This window comes from Tenrec ecaudatus, chromosome 17 (assembly GCF_050624435.1).
Source record: "Tenrec ecaudatus isolate mTenEca1 chromosome 17, mTenEca1.hap1, whole genome shotgun sequence".
NCBI classification, from domain to species: Eukaryota; Metazoa; Chordata; class Mammalia; order Afrosoricida; family Tenrecidae; genus Tenrec; species Tenrec ecaudatus.
The window spans coordinates 32,031,507-32,054,708 of NC_134546.1; the positions used below are offsets into that span (position 1 = coordinate 32,031,507).

General features: G+C 44.8%; 1 protein-coding gene across 7 annotated transcripts in view; it reads right to left on the reverse strand.

Moving 5' to 3' along the window:
- SLC8A1 (solute carrier family 8 member A1) overlaps nucleotides 1-23,202 on the reverse strand; it is a 438,247-nt gene that overhangs the window by 54,525 nt on the left and 360,520 nt on the right. For 5 of the 7 annotated variants that reach the window (XM_075535797.1, XM_075535795.1, XM_075535796.1 and 2 more), the window contains exons 4-8: nucleotides 20,557-20,574; nucleotides 20,424-20,438; nucleotides 17,769-17,837; nucleotides 12,646-12,776; nucleotides 9,105-9,204 (exon numbers count right to left, since the gene is read on the reverse strand). In XM_075535797.1, coding sequence (XP_075391912.1) covers nucleotides 9,105-9,204; nucleotides 12,646-12,776; nucleotides 17,769-17,837; nucleotides 20,424-20,438; nucleotides 20,557-20,574 — 333 coding nt within the window. The remainder of the gene's footprint in view (nucleotides 1-9,104; nucleotides 9,205-12,645; nucleotides 12,777-17,768; nucleotides 17,838-20,423; nucleotides 20,439-20,556; nucleotides 20,575-23,202) is intronic. The other 2 variants (XM_075535798.1, XM_075535799.1) reach the window with 2 other exon arrangements.

Below are 23,202 nucleotides of genomic sequence, written 5' to 3' on the forward strand. Positions count from 1 at the left end.
TGCATTGTTTGCAGAGTGGAGCTGCTGTCTCTCCACACAAACGCTGCATCAGAGATGTGACTCGGGGCTTTCCAATAAGCGTGCCGGATCTTTCTAGGGCCCTTCAAGACAGCATTTTCCTCGAGATTTCGTAATGAGCAATCCAAGAGGAAAACAGCGCAACTAGCCCACCATTCTCTTCAGGACTATCAGCTAAAGCCTACGGGGGTAGAAGCTGATTGTGCTCCTCTCCCACCGGCTGACACGCCACTCCAGCGCAGTGGCACCGCGTGCGTCCTTCTCTGTTCCCACATTGTCTTGTTCTTCCACGGATATGTGGCGTGGTAGCTATCCTGTGTTTGCTGTGCCGGCCTTCCATTGTGACCCCAGGGCATCCCCAGAAAGGGTTTCCTCCCCTGAACTTTTCTGCATCTTCTTTCTTATTCATGCTCTTTGTTCCTCTTTCGCCTTAACTACTAGCTAAGGCACACTAAAATCCCACTAGGAAAACTGGCCGAAAAAATGCCATTTCAAATAGGTTTGTATGTCTAATTTTCACACGCAAAAACACAACCAATAAATACCTTTTACATGTGTGAATGTGTGCATCTGTGTATTTGCATGTATCGTATAATTTGGAAACGTGGTGTATGTGACTATATGAACATTCATATATTTTTCTGAGACAGAGACGGCATAATGAGATCACGAAGATCCCCTTTTAATCCAGTCACATATGGATTGTAAAACATTGATTCACACGTGTGACCGGTACATAAACTCCTGTCGACTTGTGTGAAGGGGTGGAGTCTAGCCTGTCAATCGGGTCATAGCCAATGCGGCCTCTGTGTGGGCATGGCCTTCTCCTGAGGATTCTGGGAACTCCTGTCTTCCTCTCTGGAGGTGGGACACACACACTCTCTGCTTCATCTTCCTGCTGAAAAGACACATGGAGCTCGCTGATGCAGCCAGAGCAGCCACGTGGAAACCACGCCAGCGCTGATGCTCCCACTGCCACTGGATCCACAAGACTCTCCACCCACTGACCTGTGATCTGCCTGCATTCTGTGTCATTGCATGTGTTGTATGAGTCTGAAGAGGAATTTATAGTCTAGTATCAGACATACACACTAATATTGGACTTATGGACCTGATCTGGACTGGGCTGAGATGTTTTCTTAATAAACAATTACTCTTTGATATACAATTCTTTCTTATACACTTATGAGTATCTCTGGATTTGTTTCTTTAGCCTACTAGGACTAACAAAACATGTAAATTCATTCTCTCCTTATTTACCAAATACTCACCATAGCTAGACACTGTTCGAGGTAGAGAAACAGAAGTGAATGAAATAGATTTTATGTTGTTTTTTCCTTCCCTTTTAAGATTTTAATTTAGACTTTGCTCCTCCTAAGATGTCTTAAAGGATTTTGCACCTATTGATAAAGAAAATGTACTCAAAGATAACAAAAAAGTAGGAGGAAAGAATGCTTTCATACAGCCGAGTAGAATGACTTTAGAACACTTGAGCAAACAAAACAAAACAAAAAAACCCACCTCTTTTGTTGTGACAGCCAAAACAAATAAGAAAACTCTCCATTATATAGTTATGATTTTCTAGTTCTAGAGAAAATAAAACTAATTTCCTAGGAGAACAAAATTGCTTAAACTAACGTAAGAATTTCTCTTCCAGCACAGTGAGTGGCATCGTGAAGAACAAGGCTTCACAAAAGATAAACGGATGCTTTTCACATGCTACACTTTAATGTTAAAAATTTAAATGATAGCTACACTGTAACCCAGTGGAGATGTTTTTGCAAGGAGTTTTGCGAAGCGGTTGAGGAAGTTTTGTTTTCTGAAATCTGACTTGAAGTAAGGAATAGCATCACCTGAATTTAGTTGGCGCAGCCATTAGACAGCGTCTCTTATGCACCACATGCCTAAAATGAATTTTGGCAAAGTTGGGGTACTTTTCCAATTTATCTAACATGCATCAAGGCAAAGATTACATCTTGACTCAAGTGGGAGCGCCACATTTCAAACAGCAGTACCCCGAAAGCCAGCTGACATTCTAGATGATTGTTCAGGTGGAATGCTTCCACATGTCAAAAACAGCTCATAGAAGTTCTTAAGTCCGATGCCCTTAGGTCACAAGTGAGGCTAAAAGGCTTGTCTAGGCACATAACCAGTTGATAATTTTTTTTAGCTGATTGAACTCAAGTTTCCAGAAATGCCAGAGATACCAACATAAAAAATCATTTGAACTTGAATGCCTTATTTGTCTTCCACGTTACATGTACTCTCCATTACAAAGAACAGTGCTATTTTTGCTGTCTATGGAAAAATGAAACAACTGCTAAGTTGGATGGATGGAAGCAGTCTCCTATTAAAGTTTAAAGCAGTTGCTCTTCAAACCTGATTCTTATTACTTCAAGCATCCCAGTGATGCTAGGCAAGAAAAGTCTCCCTAAATAATAATTTCTAGGGAAAGCTCAGGAATTTAGAATAAAGATTGTGTATTGTCTGAAGACCTGACATAATTGCGATCAATGGACATGTAAATAAGAACCCAAGATCACTGAAATAATTTGGAAATCACTTTGATTTCTTCCTGTTGTGAATGCACTTGGACTTTGTGGGTAAGTCAGGGGCCAGTTCTGTCTACATTCAATTCTCCTCTTTCGGGATATTCAACAGCTTTGTCTGATACGTCCACATATTCTTACAGACCCTAACCTTCACCAGGTGTAACTGACAGTGAAGGACTCATCAATGTCACCCTCTTCATCCTACATTGACTCATCTGAAGGTGCCCACTGGAGACATTCAGTTTAGAAGAGGCTTCTAGGGTTGAGTAGAAAACTTACTGGCTTCTGACTCACAAAGATGGGGCCTCACAATTTAGCTGGTCACTTGCCAGTTGTGTGGTGCTTCACCCCACAGTTAGGTAATCACTCTATGCCACAGGTTCCTCAAGTGTAAATACAGGACAAGAAAGACATAACTATAGACTATAGTTGACAGAAGTAGAAAGAGTTGAGACAAAGCCCTGGCCAGGTTATTAGCTCCCCCAGAAAACCCCACTGCCATTGAGTTAATTCCAACTCATAATAATCCCGGGTAGAGTCTCCACAACTGTAAACTTTTATATGTACAGACGGCCTCACCTTTCTCCCAAAGAGCAGCTGGCGGCTTTGAACCCCCATTCTGCTTCTTAGCAGTCCAAGGATTGCCCAACAGGACTACCAGGGTTAGTAGGATACCAATAAATGGTAATGTTATATAAGTTTAAAAATGGGCTGCAATTTCATATACAGGATTCTGGCAGAAGGAACGAAAATAGTTGCAGATAACTAATCATAGGCACCTTATGAAATCAGGATGCTTTTCCATCAGGGTGCATTGACTTCTGATTTTAGACAAAACATAACTAAGAGACCTTCTCGTTACATACTAGAAACTAGACCCACAAAGGACTGGTCCCCAGTGCCGTCCCCAACCTGTTTTGTTGTTTTCCTTCCAGTCACTCTGAGACGATGCCAAATTTGACCTAGCAGGATTAAAACAGACAAAACAAAACAAACAAAAACGATTTACATGGGATTCTCCCATGATCCTAAGATAATGCCTTAAAATGAGGAGCATCTCTCCACAGGAATGATATTGATATCTGAGATGCCTAGAAATACGCTTCCTCAGACCAGACCCAGGGCAATCCCTGGAAAGTCTTTTTTATGATTCATTCCTGAGGACTTTGGGAGTGGATCAGTTCCCAGTATTCTCAAGTGAATTACTGTCGAGGGGCCTCATCCAACGGACAGTTTTACACACCAGACAATGTACTATATCAGGGGTCCTTATAGAGCATGCCCAAGAAACCATGCTCCTCCACCTCCGTATGGGCTACAGTGAAGCCTCTGATTGTAATCTTCTCTGTAATCGACGGCAAGTGCATGGGCCAGCCTGGCTCTGTGCTGAATGCCTGCCCTTGAATGGCGGACGGTTCCTCGGTCTTATCCAAGCTCCAATGATAGGAGGCGGGGGTGGGGGGGAGGAGGAGAAAATGGTACACTTTTAAAATCATCATCGTTTCACTGAATCTTCCTTGAAGTGAATTTGAGAGGATGACCATCCCATCTACTTCCTTCGAGGAGAAGGGATGCGGGCTGTTGTGCCATCATGCAGCCTCTGACTGGGTGAAGCCAGGTAGGTAGGCGGTGCTTGCTGCTCCATTGCCTAAATCAAGTCGGCCCTGGAGCACAAGTCATCAGTGCTGGTGTAGCCCCCCGACAGGACTCCCCACATTTCCAAATTGGGTCGATTCTTAGAATGCATCTATTCAAATTCCTCGTATTTTATTGATGAATCTAAAATCGAGATAAACTCTGCCAAATGCATACAGTTGTTCAGAGACGTGACCCTGACTACACACAAGCTCTGTGGTTGTCGCTGGCATCTGTGGGTGCTCCCTTAGTAGGAGGATAGCACTAGACAGTACGCTCCAAGTAAAGTCTACGGCCAAAGTAGCAAGAGAACCAGAAAAATCTTTAGTGCAGGGCATTAAAAATTGACCAGTTAGGAGAGCAGGCGGTGTGTCTGTCTTAAAAGGGGTCGCCAGTCCCAAGGCAGGAGAAGCCTGTGGTGACACTGCGACAAACCCACACTTGACCTTGTTCACTAGGGAAGTAACTGAATGGCAGCCTTTCTGAGGAACCATGGATTCGGCTGTAACAAAGAGGCTTAACACACACCGAGGAGGAGAGCCTGAGTTCAAGCTGCTTGGTACCCAGGCTCTGCATCTTTAGCAGTCGGCATTGTTTTGTTCTGTCTTGCTTTGCTTTGCCTTGCTTTTAGACCTGTTTCTTCTGGCTAAAAGTTGACCCGCACGGATCAGATCAGTCCCAGATCTGCAGGATGACGAAGGGCCACTGGGTTGGGGGCTCTAGCTGTCTCTATCTTTACAGTAAGCCTTATCTCCTTTATGAGTTTGAATTTTGGCTACCTTGGTTTTTGGAGTCTCAGCTTTCACAGTTTCTCTTTTCGTGAATAAAATCGCCGGACACATGAAAATAAAAAGGTCAACTGGTATGTTTAGACAATTAGCCATTTAATGATAAAACTGCATTACCTTCATGGCCCCCAAGTTTGGTCATATTTTATGAAACTTTCAGGATGATTTGCCTTCCCCAGGCCAATTGTTATCCACATGTATTTGTGATCCTTGTCAAAATACATTCTGCCTTTACTGATCCCCGTAGTCACTAATTTCACAAGTGAGGTGCAATCGTCACCACTGTACAAATGTGAGGGCTGAGACTTAGGGGTTAAGGTGACCAAAGTCAACCGGGGAATTTCTGAAGGGGCTGGAACACAGGTGTGCCCCTCCACCTTGCCATGGCCTGTGACGATGCTGACGAACAACAATGGTGTAGTTGTGAAATTGGAATTAGCGCCTTGTTTCTCCTTTCCCAGCTAATGTTCTCCCACTTCCCTGGCGCACCTGCTCCCCTCCTTGTCTCCTAGCTGGCATAACATTTGCAAAGACAACACACCATTCTGTCACCATAGAGATACTCAGAGGAAGTGGGACTTGGGCAAAGCTCAAACTGGGCATAGAGAGATTGCCGTCTCATTTAGAAATGCATGTGCCAACCCGTCCGAAAAGCACCTGGGGGGTGGGACATGCTTTGTAAGTTTCTGATCACTATTTCCTGCTGCATACCACGGCCCTGGGCATTAATCCCAGTAGCGAGAGAAAGAGATGTACTGGGACAGGGCTGCTTCATCCCTTTCTCATCTTTGTAGCCTTCCAAATTCTTGAATGCTTCCGATACAGATTATAAGAACCTGGTTCATGGTACCACGATGGTCATAAGAGACCTAGGTACTGAGCTCTGGAAGTTGGGAAATGTAGGGAACAAAGAGGTTGCCATGGGTTTACTTTGAACTGAGTTTAACAACAACCATCGAGAAAGAAAAGCACAATCCTATTTACAAAACCCACCATTTTTGTTTTAGCAAGATATAGAGACTCAATTTCGCACAGAAAATTGCATTAGGAAAAAAGCTCTCAGCACAGCCCTTTAAAGGCAATTTAATATTTTTAATAAGGCAAATCTTTCTGATTTTCAACTATTTAGCCGTGAAATCTTAAAATCTAATGAAAGTCTGTTTTCAATAAAGCCTGCTTCACAAAGTTTATTGTTCATTTAACAGCCTAGGAACATTAACATTCTTTAACACTTAAATTAAATCACAATGACAAATATTACACTTTATAACTGCCCTTTGTGTAATTTAGTGTCTATAATATATGGGTTTGCTTTTCGGGTCTTTTTATGTCTCCACATTGTAAATAAGGTCATTTTTTTCCCCAGCAGCCTACAAACTCCTAATTGTATCTTATTCCTAAGCAGTCATTTGAAAACAAAAAACACATTCTATTGTGTGGAAAGTAAAGACATTTGAGAGTTGTGTGTTGTGTTCCTTACAGTTCTTCAAAGGATTGGGACACACTCATCATGAGAACCATCAAACAGTGCCAATAGGAGGGATGCAGGCCATTCAGTGAGACCCAGGTAGGGGGAAATCTCCTCACTTTGATAGTTCTCACGGGCAGTAGAACACCCATTGGCCTAGTATTTGGTCAATCAAAGCTCTGCGCTATGCTCTAGGGCACATGACCTCATTGCGCCTCAGTTACTTCCTCTGGCGCATAATAAGAGTAATTATCGTTCTATGCACCTCGGGATTCGGGGAGGATGCCATGCAAACACTGCACATGGTGATGGAAATCGTCTCTAAGCTCGACTGCCAGCAGAAAGGTTGGAAGCATGGACTCCATCAGAGGTGCCTTGCGAGAAAGGTCTATGGTCTGCTTCCAGAACATCAGCCATTGGGAATGATGCCGAACACCCGACAAACTCAAAAGCAAACCCATTGCCAGCAAGGTGGTTCCAGCTCATTGGGACCCTCTGTTGGGCTCAAAGACTAACTGTGAGGGTGGCACAGGACCGGGTAGTGCTGGTTGTCCTTTGAGTTGGTATGAATTGGGATGAACTAGAGCGGCACCTTGTAACAGCAACATGGGGTTTCCAGCAGGATAGATGTAATTTCCAGCCCATGTGAAGACTGGAGAACTGACAGGGGCTCTATAAGCTATACATCTACCACTATACAACAAAACAAAGCAACACATAGGAACAGAGACTTACATTGTGTACATCTACTTTAACACACATAGCGTAGCCATCAGTTGAAATTGACTTGCTGTTAATGTGAGTTTTTTTCCCCTTAATATATATCAAAGTATTTGCAACTCAGACGTCCTCCTTTTGGATATTAATATTTTTATAGTTGCTCCTCTGCTCAATTACATGACTTTGGCCTTGCTAGTGGCAGAATCTGGCTAGTTGTTCAAAGTGACCCTTTTCCCCATCTCGTGAAACAGTCATCGATTTATGCCAGGGTCTTTAAGGGTTTCGAACACATGTAAATGGACCCATCAGAACCACTCCACTTCTTAGAAAACCATTCTAGCATTAATGTGTCTCCTGCCATCTTGGTTACCTAATCTACAATCGCAGCCTCTACATACATTTCCCATCTCCCTTCGCAGCTTGAGTTGCTCTACAGTGAGGACCATCAGCGCACAAACACTTAGAAAGCACGCTTCTGTTGGACATGCCCGTGGGCCTTTTTGCTCACTGTCACATCCCAGCACCAAGAACAATGACTGATATGCAGAAAAAAGTGAGTAGATGGTGACCAGCATGTGGCCATTACCTAGCTACGCATTCACCTACAACCGCAGGAACATGGAAACTACTGGGGTCAGTTCACTGAGGCAAACATTGCCCTTTCTACTCATTTGGGATCTGCCCAAGTCCATTAAAACAGCCGGGTCCACGTGTCATGCTTTTGGCTATCGGGGTTGTCAGCAGTTTCTCATTTGAACCATCAGTGTCCTTTCAGTGTTTCAGCCTCAGATGCTGATCTTAGATTTCTAGAAAAATAATCACCCTTATGAAGGAGGTCCCCCCTCCCCGTATTAGAGTTAAGTATAAATTCCAAACCCACTCTCCTAAGCAATTACCCACTAGCTAATGTTCATAAATTTCCATTGTGTACTCAATTATAATAAACCAAAGCGTGACTATAAACAGCACTAATTATAAGCAGACACACAATTTGTTACCACCCCCTGTTCTTACAGCACTGGGGGAATTTGTCAAATTATCCGGTGGCAGATTGGAAAGAGGGGGTTGTGCTAGAAGTCATGGCCCGACTGTTGGCGATGCTGTTTCCATATTTAACAGCTTGGGAATCACTACTTAGAAAGCTCTAGCTTTGTTCATTAGTGAACCAATGAGGAAAATACCAAGTGCGTTAGAGCACAGGCCTGGGGGGTGGGGGGAGGGTGGTAAACCCACGTTAGTGATGCTGTCAGGATTGGGAGGGGGACTGTCCTCTGTCTTGAATCAGTCACACGGAGAGTGGGCAGCTCTGACAATGCAGGGAGGGGGCACTTCTTTTCGGACCTAGTTCCCTGACAGCTCTGACTCTGAGACTTAGCATTTAGTTTCGTAGGGCTTTCCCTAAAAAACAAAAACAAGAACTCTGTCCTGTGCTCGCACAGGAATAAACGGAATGTGACGCGGTTTCCATTTCTAGAGCCAGTGCGAACGCTGCTAATTTATTAGTTGAAGAGTGTGTAAAATGATGCAGATGGAAGCGGTGACACGTCTTAAGGACATCTTTTTCTACCTTTGGTTTTGCTGCTTCCTTTCGGATCTTCACGTGGACCTCTTGCTTTCAGGGAATTTTCCAAAACCTTGTGATTGACCCAAAGCGATTAGAGGCAATGGACTTTCAGTTTGTGTCACTTGCCTCCAAAAAGAAAGAGATCCTCCCTAGAGAAGGATGTCTTGCTTAAAGACATCTTCTAGATCATCTGTATTAGACTCTGAAATATCCATGTGTTGATTCGACTACCTTTATTTCTCTGCTAATTTTCCCACGGACATTCCTTGGTCCTGGGGGCCAGAGTGAGTGGCTACAGGGTTAGAGCTAAGCCCAGAGTGGGCAGTTATAACTTATAACACGCAGAGAAAAGCACTCACCAGCACTGACAGTGATTGCTTCGATAAACTGCTCCCTCCAGCTGTTTGTGCCGACCACGAGGGCTAGGTTTGTCTTCTTAATGAGTTTGTCCACGGTACTCTAGAAAGATTGAGAAGAAGAACACGATGATCACTGCGGGCTTTGGGAAGGGCCTCGGGAAATCTAAAACCAACCTTGTTGGTTTGGAAGCCCCAGCCTTCTACAAAAGGTAGCAGATGTTAGGCTTTTAGAACAACAGCATTGACATCTAACACTGTTATGATTTGCAAACAAGCTGAGTCCTTTGTTGGAAACCTTCTGAAAGGGAAACTTCTCAGTGGCAAATGTAAGCCTCCTTCACCGCCTGATGGCCAGTGACGCATCGCCTCAGCGTTGAGACCAGCAGATGTTGCGAAGGCCCATCCGGGTTGGAAAGCTTTACGCATGTGCTCCTCGCCGGCTTCCTCTAGGGGGCGCTGCGTGCTACTGGATTAATACACTCCCTGCTCGGCATGGCACAGCTGTGGACCACCGGGAGCGGCAGACACATTATGGGACCCCAGATGTGTGCGCTTGCACTTTTGCTTGGGAGTAAAATGCAGCAAGGCAGCAGAGCCTCCAGGTTGCTGCATGGTCATCAATACGTGGCCTTTCCTTTGGTGACCAATTCTGACAGCCTCGTGGCTGCAAGAACATTCCACTCTCACCCTCTTCCTGTGGCAGACAAGGACAGGCAGGAAAGGTGGATTCTTAGTGCTGAGAGCACACTGCACTGAACACCACCCGCCGTGCTTCATCCTCTCTGTTCGTCTTTAGACCATGTTTTTGAAGCACTTGGGTTTATGCAATTAGCACTCTCTAGCTTTCTAAATGTCACTTAATGTGAAAACAAGAGCAGCCAAGCGTTCACAAGAGAGCTAAGTAAGCAGATGCATCCACAGCGCTACCACACATCACAGCGACTACGGGGTGAGGGTCATTTCCAGGATGTCAGAGGCGCTCTCCTCGGAGAAACTACAGCATCAACTAGTCTACCCGGCAACCACACTTACTGTCAGAGCATCCTCGAATTCCCACTAATTGCAAAGGGGCAAAAAACACGTATTATTGGCGTTAGGTCAGAATCTGTACTTGCTTACTGCAGTGGACCTGACTGGATTATGAATTGAGGGCTAGCAGGTTTTCAGCTACCTGAGGGTCAGGGAGGTACAATCCTGGGCTCCTGAGTGCAAGGCCAAAGGCAACACCGGGACACTCGGTGTTCAAGTTCAAGAAAAGTCATAGGGACTGCCGTGACCCAACAGTGAGATGAGAAGCGGTCAAGGGCGCATCTCTAACTGGTCTGCTTTGTGCTTTCAAACGCGGTCTCTGCTATGTTATACATCTATTGAGGGGGAGACCTTTCAGCCTCTAGCCATGTGCCTACAGCGGCAGACCCCCGTAAGAGTTTCCATCCCTCGGACCACATGGCAAACAACTTTTCATATTTTCTCAAGTCCTTTAAGTGCTTTGGTTGATGCCAACTCAAGCTCAGTGTCGATGGTAACAAGAAAGAATGCTGACTCTGCCAACCCTGGAAACTCCAAGCAGGCCCTTCCCAATGCCCCCTCGGCATGCTAAATCCAAGGTAGGTTATCCCATCACAGGGGAGGTGCCCAATTGAACAGACAAAGGGCTCTGTCAGCTAAACATAGAGCTGCCGGAGAAGTTGTAAGATAGTAACTTCAATGTGAGGACACATACATAAGCCAGGCTGCATAAGCCAGGCTAGCTCATGTGAAACCTGCACGACTACGGTCTACAAGGGTTCTTTCTGGGACTTGTTTGACATATATGTCTTTCCCCGATCTCTGAGAGGAAGGGAAGGTAATAAAGAATAATTGTACACAGGAACTTGGACTTGGTCAAGTCTAATTATCTACAGGTATCCTAACCGCCAGTGATCAGCTCATCACTGAATTAGATTTGCAAGTGGTTGTTGGTGCCTCGCCCTCAGCAATGGGTGTTAGGAGAGGCACACCCTTATTCACAGTGGAGTGTACAAGAACTCTGGGGAAAGCAGAGTCAGGAACTGTGCGTTGTCACTCAGATTTTGGTCTCTCTACAATTCTGGGAGAGTTGAACAAGTTTGATGAAGTAACCATATTCTAGGAAAAGAAATATCTTGAAAGAATGCCATTTAAAATGTCTTCGTGCCCTAGAGGGAAGTTACCAAGTCAAGCGCGCACGGAGAGGGCAAGTTGGAGGTCTGGCTCATAAGGAAGAGAACAGAGTGCCAAGAGCTCTCTGGATGGGTTAGGGCTCAAGCTGGCTCCAGAACTGCCGAATTATGGCACCTTTAGGGCAGGGCGTGGTAACAAGCCCACATACTTCATGAGAGCTCCAGATTGGTCCCCAGAGGTAGACAGTCTGAGTTTTAAACACTTTTTGAAGTTACAGGGAACTTGGGTGTGCTACTTATCATGTGCACTGCCACTGTATGCTCTGGTCGTCACTGGGGCCCGCCCAGGCTTTCCCCTTGTTCTGACACTCCAAGGGGACAGGGAACCTTAGAGCCTCCATGGCCCAAAGGGATGAGTTTAATTGCATTTTTATCTTTAAAAAATTCCACTTTAATTGCAAAGGCATTTGTCTTCATGCCGGTCTCCTATCAGGCACTCCCAATTTGTGAACTAAATTTAAAAAAAATGCATGCAGCCAAAGGAAAAGAGGCCCTCGCTATTAAAAAAAAAACCCTAATAAAATAAAATACGGAGGCTTCTGGGTTGGTGGCCTGATTCCCCTTATGGCGTCCTCATTCTAGTTTCTCCAACAGGGCCAGTTTGCTTCCGACAAACAAAGGCGGGAGACAGGCCCGGGCGCTGGGTTTGTCAGTCTGGAAAGCAAGAGAGGAGGCGCTTCTCTGACACTTCACCCTGAAGAGGTAAGCTATGGCTTCACCTAAAGGTCCTCAGCTGTCAGGGCCAGTGGGTGGGGTAGGGGCACAGAGAGCAGGTAAAGATGGACCGCAAGTTCCATCCCCGCGTCTTCGGGTCAACCCAGGCTCACACCGTTAGCCTGAGAAAACACCTTTATCATGTGAAGCATGGAGGACTTCCACCAGCTTCTTTGTAGCTGTCTCTTTGGTGTGAGGGCCATGGCCATTGGTCAATGTCTTGGGATCAAGCTGTCAATGAGAACTCACCCACAGGATGCTCCACAGGAATCGTGAACTGCCTCCCGTCCCCACCACTACGGAAAACCTCCCTCCGCCCAGCAGTGTGAGTGTTCTCCTCCTGACAGATGTACTGACGGTACTAAATCCAGCTTGGTTTCTTCCACACACGGTGATCGCTTGGAATCACCTTGGAGCCAAGCTTGCCTCCGTGTGGTGAGGAATCCACCTGCCTTGTTCTGAGCTAGCTTGGTTTCAACCAGATGCTCTAGGCTCCTTCCTAACTCTATCCCAAATCTGCTCTGAAGGCCTCCGGGCTCAGGAGCCAGTCCCTCACATGGCATCTGTCTTTCCAGATGTCTCTGCCAGCAGAGGCCAGCACTACGGCCCGTGTCGGTGAGGTATACCTTGAACTCATAGGATTCTTCAATGATCACTTCCAGTGTGGTGTGCTCCCCCAGGATGGGGCGCCCCATTTCCGCAATGCGCCGCTCCTCTTCCTCTTTGCTGGTCAGCGGCTGCTTGTCATCACATTCCTCTGCGAAAAGAAAGGGGAAAACAGTGAGTGATGTGCTCCAGTTGATTGAGGAAAATCCCTGGATCTTGTTACAAGAAAGCCAAGGATTGGGCGGAAGCCTTAATGACCTACAAAGAATCCCTTGGGTGTGATCATATGACTGGAGTGGAGAACGGGGCCAAAGATGAGCTATTTGGCAGCAAATCCTGTGACAGCAGGTGATTACAGTGTCCCCAGGCCTAAGCTGATGGCTCATGCCACAGTGCAGGGAAGGCAACGTCTTAGGGGCCTGTCGCTGTCTGTGTTGAGGGAAGCACCCAGCTGCTCCCCGTGACTCTGCTCCGTCTGCCTGTACCTAATCTTTCAGCACTTGACCAAAGGGAGACAATGAAATGAGCTACACGGAAGCAAAGGGACCGAGGGGATCTGCCTGCCCCTCTCCCCTTTCCAGAGGCAATGCAAATGCTCACTTGCCAGAATGATGATGGAAAGCAAATTGTGACTTGAGCCTCTCATTTGCCTAGAGCCTCTGTGGGTGAGTTAAGTAGCAATGCACCATTCCATGTTCCGGTGAGATGCCCGCACTCCAGCCCTGCTCTCTCTCTCTGGAGGAGAGCTGAGAAGACCTTGGCCACGTGGATCTTAAAGTAAACAGGGAGGGCAAGGGCAGGGCCTCCAGGGAGTGCATAGTGACTCACGATGTGAGCATGATTATTTCCACAACCACCAGGTAGCATTCACTCCAGCAGTAAACAGCGAGTGGGCACTGAGGAAATGTTAATAGACCCAAGAGTCCTTTAATGAGGGGAAGCTCACAGTTGGCTCCTCTCTGCATGAAGGCCATTCCGATTTAGTATAGCCTGAAAAGGCCATGAACTTGTGAAGGTCAAGTAGGAGTTCCTGGAATCACTCGCCCGCTTCCCCCCTCAGGCCCAGGGTCAAGCCAAGCTCCTGATTTTCAAGGAGGGAGCGCCTGTCCTGTAGAAAGCCTTCAGCCCTGATACCCTCACTTCTAGGGTTTCTGGAAAAACAAGAGTCTGTTGACTGAGGAGACATCTAAAGGGATTGGGGTTTTTTTGTTTTTTTTTTAATTGCCCTGGTTTAACCACAAGGCCATCGTGCCTCTTGCCTTTGGGCTTCAATTTTTGTAAGACTCCCCATTCCCTCAGCTCAGGGTCTCTGCTGTGGTGGCTCCCTTTTCAGAAATAGCCATTGTTGGGGCCAGTTGGTCCCTGCTGGCACAGGGAGCAGATGGGCTAAGGACAATGCCAGCGCTTTATAGATCAAGTGTCAAACCCAACTAAGGGCAAAGTACTAAGGAACACATGAATTAAGTTTGCAGAACACAGTCAAATGTGTTGTCCCAGAGGGATATTTGAAAAATCTTCTTTCCTATCCCCAGGGCTCCCAGGGTCTGAGGAAATTAGACTGGACAGACATTTCTGGTTGTTAGCCGTGGGAAAGGCAATGCGCAGGTGATGGAGTTTAACAAAATCCGTATTCATTTTCTGCTTCTTACCAAAAAAATGTTATAGTAGGCTTGGGAAGTGATGACCTGAAGGAAGGCCCAGGGTTCTGATGAAAGTCCCAAAGATTTGCCTTGGGAAAACGATATGCTGACCCAGGAAGCTGGATTGAGAGCTGTGGGTTTCGACATAGGAGGCTCTCAAATCCATCAGAGTTTGATCCTCACGAGTGTCTGATTCTTGACTTAGAATCATGTTTTTGGTTGTTTTCAAAGTGTCAGGAATCATCTTTGTTGAAAACCTTGGCTGGACATGAGTGGCTTTGAGACTCATGTCAAAGAAGAATGCCCCTTTCCCAGAAGGGACATTTCCACTCAGAGTTTTATTTGAATTACCACCAAGGAATCTCATTGGGTGCAGGTAATTATGGCGCCCCTCTCTGTAGTTTAATTTGTAAATTGCAATTTACTTTTAACAAGACTCAAGGGAATTTGAGCAGGAAATATAGAGAAATGACAAAGTAAGGGGGATAGGTTGGCATTGCTTAATGTAGCAATGCACAAAACAGAATCGTTTTGGAACATGATGTTGCATAAATGTCCAGCAGAGCAAATGAAATCAAATCACACAGCGAGTGAAAGTTATTGCCTTTCCCATCATCCGTCAGCCCTTCTGACCGAGAAGAAATGCTTAGCTTGGTGTTACTGTATCTGTACTTAGTCTCTAAGGTTTGGGGTATCTACTATGTTAGGAAAGAGAACGGCTTTCTCAGTCCTAGAACATTTGGCTAAGCTGGCTAGAATTTAATAACCTTTTTACCTTACTTTCTATTTATGACAAATGATATGCGTTTTTCCATTCATGTTGGTGGTTTAAGGTTTCCCTTTTAAAACCAATTTAATGCAGTTTAAAAAAAATGAACCCGTTTCCAAAAAATCACATTAAGTATATAATAGTACGGTGGGAAGGCAGCCAACACAAAACGTTAAAGGGTGTATGAGAAGAACTAAAATGGAGGAAACACCGTTTTAAAAGATTTCATACCAATCTAAAGAAAAGCAAGCCACCTCGTGTCTTTATCACCGGCTCTAGTATTGCCCCAAAGCTGCTTCGGGGTCTGCAACACCACGGTTTTAACCCATAGTCTGGAAAGGCTTCCAGGTCTCTAAAATGGATCATTCTCACCTGTCAAGCCCCAACTAAAGAATGTTCTTACATAAAGGCTCCTGTCATCATTTAAGAATGACCAAGCAAGCCTTGAATTAAGTCCATCATAGTCACAGAATGTGCCAAAGAGGGACACTTGGTAGGTGATGAGTCTGTTTCCAGCATGTCAAGGGAGGATTCCTGGGTGCCATGAATGACTAAGTGCTCAATTGTTCCCACAAGGTCGGTGGCTTGGATGCCATTAGAGGCTCCGTGGAAGCCAGGCCTTGCTTCTGAAAGGCCACAGTTTTGCAAACCCCATGAGCAGCTCTACTCTGCCCACACGAGGTACCCTGAGTCTGAAATGACTTGAGAGTAACTGATTCACAACAACGATGACACGTAAGCGTGCTGGGCACAGAGAAACCTGCCTCCGTGATCTGAATTGTCCTCACATCCCATTGGGCTGATCCCAATATATGGAACAGCTGTTGTCCGATGGGTGGAGTTGATTTTCTTTGCACAGTCACGCTCTTAGACAGGGTGCAACTGGACTCTAGAGGATTCTGAGCTCTAATCTACACGAGAGCAGATCATCAGGGCTCGCTCCCCCGCAGAAGCCCAGGTATGTTCAAACACATAACCTTTGGGTTGAAGAGCCGAGCGCTTCACCGTGGCACCACCACAGCTCTTGGTCTAACAATTAGGAGCCGCTCAGCATTCACTATTTGAGTCTCCAAGTGACGGTGAGGTCTTAGGAAAGTCTTTTATCTGCTCCACGCAGAGCCAATTGTTCCTTCATTTGACACACACACCCTTGCGCTCCTTCAATAGCAGAGCATGGCTGCAGGCCTCAACATCAGGCACAGGTGGTAGCCTAGTGCGGGAGGCAGGTAGATGGAGACTTTCTGGGAGAGGAGGACGAAGGCAGGAGGACCAGGATGGGGAGCAACTTACTTTAAGGGATTCATGGGCGACTATAGGAAAGAAGATGCATTTGAACTTGATCGCGAAGCTTGTATGAGAGTTGCCAAGTGATGGTGGGGGTAGGAGTCACAGGGGTGATTTGGAGGTGGTCAGGTCAGGAGGGGAATTCCAGGCAAGAAAAGTCAAAGTACAAAGAGGTATGGCATCATGGAAAGGCTAGTGTTACTTTCCCCTTATTAAGTGTCATGAGAATTTAGGAGACCATTATGCATGTTATTTAGAGAAGGTGGCTGGGTAAATCCTAACTATTATTGGTGTGCAATGAGATCAACGTAGCAGTGTGGTTTAGATGTTTGGTTTGGCAAAGCAGAAAAAAGTATTAGATCTGTTTTCCAGGTGTTCTCTTTTCAGATCTTCTGTTGTCTACGGAAATGGACGAAGCACTTTTTGCATTCATCTCTTCTATCGGCGTCCTTTTCATGGTGAGCCGTGGGTCGCAAGTAGCCCGTTTTAAGAGGCTCAAAGTCAGTTTCATCTCCTCTTACAGGGGGATACATGCTGTCCTTTTTGCTTTGCTTCTCAGGTAGAGAAAATGAATTCTCTCTCTCTGCCATTGTCTCTGTCTTTCTGTGTGGCTGTGTGCACACATACGCTTTATAAACTCTGGGTATTTTATTGAGAAATTGGCAATACAATACTTAATCACACAGTCTTAACCAATCAACACAACGTAGAAACCAGACGCGTCGTTGACTGCCACTGTTAAAATCAATCTTGGCGGGACGTGAAATACTCTTATCATAAAATAACTCATCGATCCCGGAGCATAATTGATTTTGCTTTGCAAATCCCAGCACAGAAGCAAAACTACTAGGGATCTGGGATTGGAGTCCAGTAGAACTATCCTATGCTGCCTTCCTTGGCTCATTCATGGGGACAGCATCGCTGCTGGGGAAGAGGTGAAGGCGCCGTGAGTGGGGATTCTCAGTGGAAAAGTAAGACGGTACTCACCCTATCTGATTATATAGACATTTACTTGATGAATTACTGCCCTTAGAGTCCGATGCAGTGATGATTCAGAATCTTAATGAACAATGTCGGGTTTGGAAAAGAGTAAATGCGCAATGGTGGGAGAATCATATCCAAGGTGATTTCAATCCTTCCCTGAGAATTATGGTGACAAATCCAAGAGCAGAGATTTTTCAACGTTTTCAGCACTCGGCTGGCCCCTGGGGAGGCTCTCGGAAGGCCTGCACTTTGATTTCCATGTAGAATATGCTGGACCAAACTCAGGACTCAGTACCATGATTATTGAATGGAGCCTGGGGTGGGAAGATGAGGCAAGACTTACAGGGTCTGGCCGAATGTAGGCGAAGGTGTGTGACTAGAATGTTTGAAACTCAAGAACCTTTGGAGGTGGTGAGCTGACAGTTAATGAAGGTACGGATTTCCAGGCCCACGGTGAAACGAGTACCTGTAATGTTGATTACAGTGGAGGGAAGAGGGTGTTCTCTAGCATGAACTTTCCTGAAGACGGGCTGGCCTAGCAAAAGGACAAGCAGAAAATCAGCAGAAATAAATAGCATTGACTCGCAGGGGGCACTCTGTGAAAGTAGTGGGCTCAACATCACGGCACAGGCACACAACACGAGCAGGGTGTGTTTGGAGGTGGGCAGTGTAGGTCACAGCAGGAGTGAGCGGAGTTCTGCTGGAGGCCACTGACCACAGAGGCAAGCACGTGTCCCAGGAGCCAAACCACTGGAAGTGAAACTCAGCCCACAAAAGGATGTAGCCAGACTCCTACAAGCACCCGAAATAGAGTCTCCAGGTCTTTCAAGTTACTATTGTTCAGAGGTATTAGAGAACAACTGAACGCCCTTGGTGTGAAGACAGGAGGCCTAGCCTTGGAGCCTATAGGCGCTCACAATAAAGCCTTGAACTAGCCAACTTCCTAGTTCTCCCCATGTAAAACGGGGACAGTAATGCTTTTCTGTCAGTTTGCAGGTTTCTTTCGCGGTCAATGGAATGACATCTGGGAACCTGCTTACTACATTTATTGCCCGGGCAGCTTGGCCGGGAGTGTGCTTTGGTACTTGCAAGCTTACCAAGGGCATGTCACTGTCACGCCAACTGTCTGGATTAAGTAGGCCTGGAGGTTTCATTGAAGTCCTGCCCCAGCTGACTGCCACTTCCACCTGCTGTTTGCTTCTACAAAAAGCTTCCGGGGCTTGACCTGGGACTCATGAGACCTTGGACCCAGTGCCAGCTCCGTCTTATGCTTTGTGTCTACATTTACGATTCAGTTTCCTCAACTGTAAACTGAAACTGTACTTAACGGGGCTTTCTTCTTCCAACCTACGCAGGGTAGTGGTGAAAGTGGCTGGTTTTCCTTCGACAGACATATGCCTTAATAAATCTAGTACATGATGAGTATAATATGCCTGGGGTACAATTAAAGAGGGAGAAAAATCAGAAAACGCACCGCCATCGAGTCAATCCCAATGCATAACCACTACCCCACCAGGGCCTTGAGTGCTCCATGATTTCATTAGGTAGGGAACTGTATGACTTTGTATCTTAGAAGTTTGGGGGAATAAACATGCCTCTTTCCTCGCTAATTTGAGCCAGAATAATTAACTTTACAAAAGAAATCTATATTCATGTACTCTGAATGTCTCCTTGTGGAGTCCTTTCATTTAGTTTTCGTTGAATAGAATTCATGCTCTGGCAACATTTATCAGATGGACCAGGAGTTTGGATGGAACACGTTGGATGCATCATTTGAGAACCCTGGCAAACATGAGGGGCTTGGGGAAGAAGGAAAGAGGACAATGATGGAGTTAGGGGAGTCATACCAGTGACAGGGCTTGACCCTGAGTTCAGTGGTGGATTGGAGTGGACTAATTAATCTCTCTGAGTTCAGTGGTGGATTGGAGTGGACTAATTAATCTCGCTGAACCTTCCCATAATCCGAAAGGCCAGTTGTGCATTTGAATCATGCTATTACTTATAAGAAGAGAGGTGGAGTGCAGCGCCAAGCTCACTCAGTAACAGGGCTGTGATGGAAACAGACCAAGACACATACAGATAAGAGACCAGATGGATACTGAAAGTAGGAAGGATATCAGGAGAATGAAATCCATATTTGGAAAGTTATTCACTTAGGACAGGCTTGATTTAGAACCAGTTGGCGATGAACTTATGCTTACGGGAGTTCAAGTTTATCCCAACTCGGCTGTTTTCTAAATTAGGGCTTTTTATTGAATGATGACATTTATGCATCTTTCCAGTTTAGAGAAAAATAAATAGGACATGGAAAGCTGCAAAATAGTGTGGAAAATGCCACTGCAGGCCAGCCATTTGACTTTAACAATGAGAGGCATCCTCATCCTGCCGCATTACACAGACAAGGCAGAGAGGCTTTTGTGACCGATCTCCTCCAACTCTGCATAGGTGATTCAAAAGAGAAGATGCTGTAGGGGCAGGGGCAGGTGGTGGTGGTTCGGCGGCGGGATATCTACCTTCTAGAAGCAGGAATATGACGTGTGATTTGTGCTATCTGCATATAATGTAATGAACCAGGTGGGGCACGGCTCTGAATTTAAATGTTTAAACCCTTTGCTCTCATTTTGAGTTTTTATAGAGCAATTTGTAGGAGAAATGGTACTTTTTACTATGTTATTAGTGCTAAACCCCAAATCCCTAAGAAGGGCATCAGGGGGATTAGCAGCATGCGGAGAAGGGGGGTTTTCTTTCCTCTGCCAAGGCAGTGGTATCTATTATTAATAGGGGCCTGAGGGTGGCCTGAGTAGCAGTGTTGGAATGTCCACTGCCATGTTTCCTTGAGGCCAGCACTGTGCCATGTGTATCACGGCAGGGCGCCCGGCACACCTTCAGTGATACACGGATGCTTGTAAATAGTCTCGTGTCAAAATGAAAGCGATGAGAGGTTCTCTATATGCATTTACTTACATATAAGTACATCATGCAAGGTATTAATATGTAGAATGTTAGTGGTGTAAACCAGCAGGAGCAAACTGTGTGCCACGGCTACATGTTAACACAGGCGTGGTGTTTATGTGACTTTACAGGGTATTTAGAAAGATGGGGTACATTAAAAAAGTCTTACCATACAGGTATTTTTCTTCATGGAAAGAAAATAAAAATGAGAAATGATTGTTTCAAAGGGAATCATAAACATATGATGAGAACAGAGAGTAAAAAGTACAGTTCCATTGGCACTGAACTTTAGAAATCCATACCTGTTATTGTGAAGCCACCTAAAAAGAATAAAAGAAAAAGAAAGAAGTGTTACAATTTGTTTTGTGTGTTGTCTAAATAAGAAACACCCATGTTCCCAGGCTGCCTGAACACCCCCCCCCCAAGGCATGAAAACCTGCCACCCTATATTTCCAATTTAAAAAAATATATGAAACAGCTGTAATCATTGTGGAAATTCATGCACACATTTAATTCTTGGGCTTAACTAAGAAATCACCGATTCCTTAAAAAAATTAAAGTAAATAAAAAATATAATATACATTCTCTGGCCTTAACGAAAATGAAGCCCTAAGGCACAATCTCGCTAGCCAGTCAACAGAGCTCAAGGAAGAGTCAGAAGGCTACTGAGCCACCTGACAGAAATGGAAAATAACCTAGGAAAATGGAGAGGAAATGCCAGAAATGCAATGCTTACCAAGCTCATTCAATAACAGGGCTGTGAAGGAAACAGACAAAGACAAACACAGAATAAGAGACCAGATGAATAATGAAAGCAAGAGGTCTGTCAGCAGAGAGAAGCCCAGCAGGTGTGAGTAGAGTGGTGGAAAGCCACTGCTACGGAGGGTGTGCCTGGAGGACTGGGGCGTTGGGAGTAGTTCAAAGTGAACATTCCCAGCAGACCACTCTGCATGTGTTGATTGTATGTTATACACACATCTACACATCCACACATCCACATCCACGTGTGGATGTGCTTTTGGAGCCCTGCTGACCTGGTGGGTCAGACAGTGGCTCAGGCGTTGGTCTGCTAACCAAAAGGTCAGCAGTTTGAGCCCACCAGCTGCCCTGCACCAGAAAGAGGCCGCAGTAGTTTGCTTCCTTCATGATCTGCAGCTTCTAAATCCAAAGGCGGTGTTCTACTCAGTCCAAAGGGGTCACAATGACTCAGAATCCTCTTGATGGTTATGGATGTGTGTGTGTATGCTTATTTCTAATGGAAGATTTCTATTTTTAATTAGTGGGTTCTTATAAATAAATTGCTGACTTGTTCAAAAGTATCCTCTAATACTACTAATAGTAAAGAGAGAACTGGGCATGAAAGCATATATTTATTTTAGTATACATAGTAGAACTAGTTTTGAGTTAGCCTTTCCATTAAATGCTGTGTGTGCCTGGGAGTGGCTTACTCATCCGATATAGGGAAGTCTTAAATCACCCCTTTCAGCCAATGGGAATAAAGGAAACATTGAACAAAGTCCAGTTTGGCTGAGGTGCCTGGAAAGAAATTTTGGCCCCAGGCCAAGCTCTCTGTCTGCGCATTCTAGTTTCAAGATCTTTTGGCCACGGAGAATGCTTACTTTTTTTTTTTTAATGTCTTAAAACTTACGATCCCAGGAATAAGTGTTTACTTGTATAGCCTTATCTCTGACTTACTGCACTTTACAACTACAAAACCAAAATGATTCTAAGGCCACACACACACACAAAATTAACAGAGCAAAGGTTATAGGGCAAAACTGTGTAATTTGCCTCTTAAGCCTTTAAGCTCCAACAGGACCATTTATAGGCCTTTATTTTAGTTTAAGATACAGGGCAACACGTATCAACCAAATTATTTCCCAAGGGCACATGGGAATGCCACAATGACAGTGGCACCCAGTTCCATCTCTGATGGGAGAGGCAGTAGAGGACACCTTTGAATGAGTCAACAGTTTTATTTATTGTGACAAGAGCCCACTTGGTGAGTAGAAAACGGATCGTGCCCTGGGGGTGGGGGGTGGTGGTGGTGGTGGTATTAATTTGCTTTCACAGGACAGCATCTTTGACCACAACAATGGACAGTGGTCCCCGGGATCCTTTTCCTATGACCGTTCTTAAAGGACTGCTTGTAGAAGTGCTATTGTCCTATACGACAATGAGCCATTTTTCATTCCATCTTTGCAAGAAATTAGCACATGTTTCTAATGCATCTCTTCCCTTCCATCTATCACCCAAGGAGCATCGTAAACAGGCTTCATGAATATGGCCTTGATGCCCTTTTCTGTCATGTCAAAGGTTGCTGGCACCATTTTGAACACAATTAAGTCGGTGACATACATATATATTTTTTCTTGACGACCTCTAAGTCATATATTTCTCACAAATAAGGGATCAGTAATGTCCCTTGAATTTGGGGTCTATGGGGATTTATCCTATAGATTTGACATTTTCCTTATATGCAAAAGTAAAAGTATGTATTTTTGTAAAGTGATCCAGCCAATCAATCATCTGCTAAACTACTTCTCACCAATCAATTGTAGATAATAAGAATTACTGATAGACTGAAAATGAATTGCTGAAGTGCTCATTTTTAAAATGTAATTAAATAAATAGGATTTATATTAAATAATCAGTAGATAGTTATAGAAAGCTCCAGTTTAAGCTAAAAAAATTAACTTCATAGTTGATAAGGAATTCCTCTGTTCTTATCAATAGAGTACACCTGAAGTTACTGGAAAAATTTAAACACATAAGAATAAAAAAGCCTAGTTATGAGAATAAACACCAAAAAATATTTGGTATGACTGGGTTATATATTTATGGGCACTTTAAGTGTCATATTTGATGATAGGAGAATATGTCAAAATGAACATCAGAATATCAATAGCACTATTTTTCCTCAAGAATTTGTGATTTTATTAAATTTT